The 6000-nt window shown below is 43.7% G+C and overlaps 1 protein-coding gene across 2 annotated transcripts in view; it reads right to left on the bottom strand.

Annotated features, from left to right (window-relative positions):
* Window positions 1-208: 208 nt before the first annotated feature.
* The window catches only part of MAT2B (methionine adenosyltransferase 2 non-catalytic beta subunit), a 61624-nt gene continuing 55832 nt past the window's right edge, over window positions 209-6000 (bottom strand). For both annotated transcript variants that reach the window (XM_056575085.1, XM_056575084.1), the window contains exons 6-7: window positions 5430-5543; window positions 209-1664 (exon numbers count right to left, since the gene is read on the bottom strand). In XM_056575085.1, coding sequence (XP_056431060.1) covers window positions 1494-1664; window positions 5430-5543 — 285 coding nt within the window. In that variant the 3' untranslated portion in view covers window positions 209-1493. The remainder of the gene's footprint in view (window positions 1665-5429; window positions 5544-6000) is intronic.

Raw genomic sequence — 6000 nt, 5'->3', positions numbered from 1 at the left:
CTTCCACCGCCATCTTCTTCCTTGTGTGGAATGGTCAATCCCTGACCACAGTGATGTCCTGGCAATAGGCTAAGTGGCAGTGTGTTGCATTCAGCCACGACATTATTCGCCTAGGCTCAATGCTTCACACTGCCATTTAGCCTATCACTGGCTGAGGCAGGACATTGATGCAGCCAAGGACATAATAACATAAAGACAAGAAACATAATTTCTAGAAATATACAGTATTTTATTTTGTACTCAAGCAAATAAGTCAACATAAAAAGTGCTGAATAAGGTTTCATTAAACTCTAGGAAGAAGAACACTGAACCAAACCTGGAGAAAAATGACTGGATTTGCTAACAAGAACAGACTGTAGAGAAAGGTATGGTACCTCACATGTATGTCACTAGACAGAGACCAGAACAAGTGCTATACGGAGCATGTTTTGTTGGGCCTATTTCTTCAAAACAATTTGAAAGTCAATTCTTCTGACTCAATAAGAGAAAGTATTGTTCAGACATATACTTGTTTACTAAATGTGGAGGTACTCTGCTTTCAGCAATATTCTGTGCATATGAAAAGCCATAAAATTTTTCAATATACTTTCTGTATGAATTTTTCATGGCTTTAAAAAGACACTTCATCGCATACTTCCGGTGGATAACAATCTGTCCTGGTCATGTGGTGGTGTTACAGTACCGTTGTCATGTGTCATATCACATGATCAGGACAGACATCCACTCGATGGACAAAATTTTACAATAAAAGGCCCCATACTGCATTGATGGCAACAGAGAGGAAAAATCAGACTGGATAATTGTATACCGTTTCATTATACAAAAAGCAATCTTTTTTGGCTAAAAGTGGAATACCCCTTTAACATACCTTCTGGCAGTACAGACACAACCTGGGTGTCTTCCAAAATATTCTGCTGTTTCCTTTGTGAAAAAAAAAATCAAAAAAATTGCCATGAATAAGCAGGAAACGGGGCATGAGTCTAGGTCAATGTTTCCCAACCAGATTGCCTCCAGCTGTAGAAAAACTACAACTCCCAGCATGCTCGGACAGCCGTTGGCTGTCCGGGCATGCTTGGAGTTGTAGTTTTGCAACAGCTGGAGGCACCCTGGTTGGGAAACACCGGTCTATGTTGTATAACACTGTGTACGAATTGTACAGTGCTTTAGCAGTAAATGACAAACTAATTCTATGGCTGTATCTGCCATGAGGGGTTGTAGTATCTAACAACAGCACATAAAGCAGGAGCATCTGACGGAGGCCAAGTATAATAAATCACAGAAATTATTCTAATTTACTTCTGCCTCAATGACCTGGAAGCTGACATATATGATGGAAGAATCAACCTTATGCTCAAGTGTGCCATCAACCTAGTAACCGGAACTGACCATTCGTTGTCAGAGCATAAGTATTAACAACAACAATACAAAACTATATTTCTTCAAGAAAAGAAAAAAAGGTAAAAATATCAATTTCACCTACAGGGAAGAAAAAATTAATGAAAAACTGTTTGTCGCCATTTTTTATCAACTAAAAATGGCCAGAGGGATTCCCTAATGCCGGCTCTGAAGGGCGTGCGCTGTCCAATGCCAAGGGCCTCCAGCCTGGAGCAGTCAAGCTGTGGGTTCCAAGGACGAGGAGTCGCTCCAACAGGTTCATCTGTGATCTATAAAAAAAAAAAAAAAACAGATACATTGTCCCATTAACATCTTGTGTATGCTTCCAAACAATAAGTTGCAGAAGTCTTTTTAGCAAAATTTTTGATTGATAAAAAGGGGCATGTAAACAAAGCTTAAAGTGTAAGTTGCGAGCAGGCTATGCTTTACAGTACAGTTGCCTTGGCAACTGTAGCACACTAAGTAAAGTTCTGTGCAAGAGCACTTTTCTGATGTACGGGACTCGTGCATGGAACTTCAGCAACAGTACCAACCATTTTGACCTGCGTCTCTTCACGCTAAAACTGAAGATCACGCAGGCCTACAACTTTGGTCTTACAGTTTAAGGGTACGTTCTCACGGGCGGATTTTCGCATCGTATTTAGCTATGGATCCGCTGGTGAAGTCCCCGCTGTATGCTGGCTTTATATGTGCCTATTGGTAGCGGCAATACGCCGCTACGAGCAGACACAGTGCAGCGATGTGAGCGGCTTACTCGCACATCGCGGCCGCTCTCCCCGCTCTGAGCTAGGCAGAGAGCTCCCGCGATGTGCGAGTATACTGCGACTCGCACATCGCAGTGTGACTGCTGGTAGCGGCGTATTGCCACTACGAGCAGGCACATATATAGCCAGCATAGAGAGGGCCTTCACCAGCGGATTTGCAGCGTAAAATATGCTGTAAATCTGCGCGTGTGAACGTACTCTAAAGGAGTGTTCCAATGTCAGATACTTATGGCATACACAACTGTTAGATGTGGGTCCCACCTCAATTACAACAGATTAACACAGCCAGTTAGTCTGCTTTCTGAATCCTGACCACCTAACCAGGTGTTATCCAGTAATAGAAAAACAGAGCTAATGTCTATCAAAAACCGCTCCCCGTCTGTCTCCAGGTTGGGTGTGATATTACAACTTGGCTCCATTCACTTCAATGGAACTGAGCTGCAGAACCACACCCAACCTGGAGCGGTTTTTGAAAGAAATGAGCTCTTTAATTATTTTCATGGTTAAAACCTTTAAGACAATTACGGCATATCATGTGGATGTGCCATAAATGTCTAAGATGGGAATACACCTTTATGGGTACGTTCACACATACAGGATCCTGCGCAGATTTGATGCACAGGATTTGTAACTGCAGATTAGAAGCTGTGCTCAGTCATTTAGTTTACATTGAAATCTGCAGCAGGAAATCCTGTGCATCAAATCTGCGTACGTGTGAACACACTCTTAAGGCTAATTCCTATAATGTGAACGGACCTAATGCAGCAATATTTTATCACAAATTAATACTTTCCCTTTAAAAATCACAATGCCCAGTCCTGGCAAGGCCATGTGCTTTATCAAGAACCATCAGTTCTTTTCTTTATATAATACTTGTATCAATACAATAGTTCACTCCCTTCTACAAGGGCAGTTTTGTGACCCTGAAAGCTGCCAAGGAATCTGGGAAGGAATCCATTTATTTCTAATTGTTCTCACAGTCACATAGTTACTTCAAACCCCTGCAACAAAATAAAGAATTGTGACAATGATGTCAAAAACACAGTTGGGCTTCCAACAGTTTTCTGTAGATTTTGTTGGTTAAAAAAAATTGCACGTAATAGACCCATTGTTTTTTTACGGTATAATTTGTATTTTCCTAAAAAGCAGATTGTTTTTGCCTATGTTTTTTTCTCCTTTGACTAAAAACCATGTGGCAAGATGCTAAATTGAAGTCAATAAGGAAATATAAAACACACTGCAAACAATGCTTTTTGCGGTTGTTCTCTGCCCTAGGGTTTCACCCACATATACTAGGAGTGTTGGGTTTTTATTAGTGTGGAATGTGGTTTCAGACTTGCATGATTCCACTCTGTTTATTATGGGGACACACAGGTTGGGAAAGTTCTGACCAGTGCCAGGTAGCTGCTGCCAAGGCTAACAAAGTCATGGGATGTATCAAGAGAGGCATAATGGCACGTGACAAGGACATAGGGGGACATTTATCAAAACTTGTCCAGAGGAAAAGTTGCTGAGTTGCCCATAGCAACCAATCAGATCACTTCTTTCATTTTTGAAAAATGAAAGAAGCGATCTGATTGGTTGCTACGGGCAACTCAGCAACTTTTCCTCTGGACAGGTTTTCATGAATATCCCCCATAGTTTTGCTTCTGTATAAATCATTAGTAAGAGCATACACATGGAGTATTGTGTCCAATTTTCTGCACATGTATATAAGAAGTAGGGATCGACCGATATCGTTTTTTTAGGGCCGATATCGATAATCGGTGCAGGTTAGGGCCGATAGCCGATAACTTATACCGATATTCCGGTATAAGTTATCGCCTATTTAACCCCCTGCGACACCGCTGCAGATCATTGATTTAAAGCGGGTGCTTTAAATCAATGATCTGCAGTGGCTTTTGCGGGGCCATAGGCCGCCGCCGCCAGCACCCGCTTCTCTCCCCTACCTGTCAGGGTGCTCCGGGCCATCCATCCATCGTTCCTGTAGTGTCCGGGGGCGTTCCGGGTGGAGGGTGATCCGGTCCGGGCTGTCCTTCTCTGGCGGGCCTCTTCTCCACTCCGGGCAGGCTCCGGCCTAGTACGCTGCATAGACGTCGCTGCGCAGTGACGCCCGTGCGCAGCGACGCACCTGACGTCACGGCGTAGCGGCGTTTATGCAGCGTACTAGGCCGGAGCCTGCCCGGAGTGGAGAAGAAGACCCCCGGAGAAGAAGGACAGCCCGGACCGGTTCACCCTCCACCCGGAACGCCCCCGGACACTACATGAAGGAAGGATGGCCTGGACCACCCCAATTACGGGTAAGTATAATTATTTTATTCACTCGGAGGGTGGGGGAGGGGCCCGACCGGTATAGCGGTATGGGAAAAAATCCATACCGGTATACCGCCTAGCATCACGGTGGGGGGTGCGACGCGGTGCGGTGGGTCGGAGGTGCGGCGGGTCGAGGGGGGTGGCGGTCGCGGTGCGGTGGTGCGGGGCATTATCGGCTTATCGGCAAAATAATTGCCGATACCAATAATGCCCAAAATCGTGATTATCGGCCGATAATATCGGCCATACCGATAATCGGTCGATCCCTAATAAGAAGGACATGGCTGAACTGGAGAGCATGCAGAGGAGGACGACAAAGGTATTAATGGTATGGGAGGATTACAGGGCCAAGACAGGTTATCAAGCTTGGGGTTATTTAGTCTGGAGAAAAGACGTCTTGGGGGGGGGGGGGAATCTGATCACAATGTACAAATATATGAATGGACAGTACAGAGATCTTTCTAGTGATCTTTTTATATCTAGGCCGGTCACCATGACAAGGGGGCGTCCTCTCCATCTAGAGGAAAGAAGGTTTCACCATCATCATAGATGGGATTTTATTTACTGCAAGAGCAGTGAGACTATGGAACTCTCTGCCGCATGATGTAGTGAGGTCTGACTCAATAAACAAGTTCAATGTTGGATGTTTTTTTGGAAAAATATAATACTAAAATGTGTTATAGATACTAAATTTATGTGGATAGAAGGTTAATCAAAAGATTTATTCTGATCGCCATATTGGGTCGGGAAGGAATTTTTCCTCTTTCTCTGGATCAACACAGTAGGGTTCTAAAGTTGGAACTGATGGACTCTTGTCTTTTTACAACCTTACAAACAATGTTACTATGAGGACAGAATTTTTGGTGAACAACCCAAAAAAAGCAGTTTGGGTTTCCAATAGTAAATCAGGGCCATCATTTTTTGTGGTAATTTACATACATAGCTTACAATACTTACTGGTCTCAGGTGGCTGCTGGGAAGGTTGAAAGCATCCGCCATGGCGCAAGCAATTTCATATTTTGTCATTTGTTCATTCCCAGACCAATGGAAAATGCCCTTCAGCGAAGGATCCTGGAATTGATTAAAAAAAAAAAAAAGAAGGGTCAACACTGCATAGAAGTTACATAGTACCATGATCCCCTGTCAGGCACCTTCCAAGGCATTAACATCCAAAGCTGATCTGCAAGTCACAGTTCCCTTCCTTGGTATCTGATATTTCTGCTAAGGATGTAAAGCTCCACAGTAGCTGCTGACTTGGAGCCCTCAACCAGTAGAATTAGGTGACAGACTCTGTATTTGTAACCCAAATCTAGGATGGAGTCTAAACAATAGAAGGGGTGCACATTTTCCATAATCTCTTTCCACTCCTGACTTTGGCTCACAAATACTGCCATGTGAAAAAGTAGCCCTAAAGGAGAACTCTGGTAAAAAGTTTTCTTTAAAAAATATGACCAGGCTGCCTGCTTAAACCAAAAAACACTGCACTTACCTCCCTAGCTCCCCCATAGCCACTGCTATTGCAGCACCC

The sequence above is a fragment of the Hyla sarda genome, chromosome 4 (genome assembly GCF_029499605.1).
Source record: "Hyla sarda isolate aHylSar1 chromosome 4, aHylSar1.hap1, whole genome shotgun sequence".
NCBI lineage: Eukaryota > Metazoa > Chordata > Amphibia > Anura > Hylidae > Hyla > Hyla sarda.
Note: the sequence above shows the minus strand (reverse complement) of the source record. Positions and strands in the feature narration are given on the sequence as shown.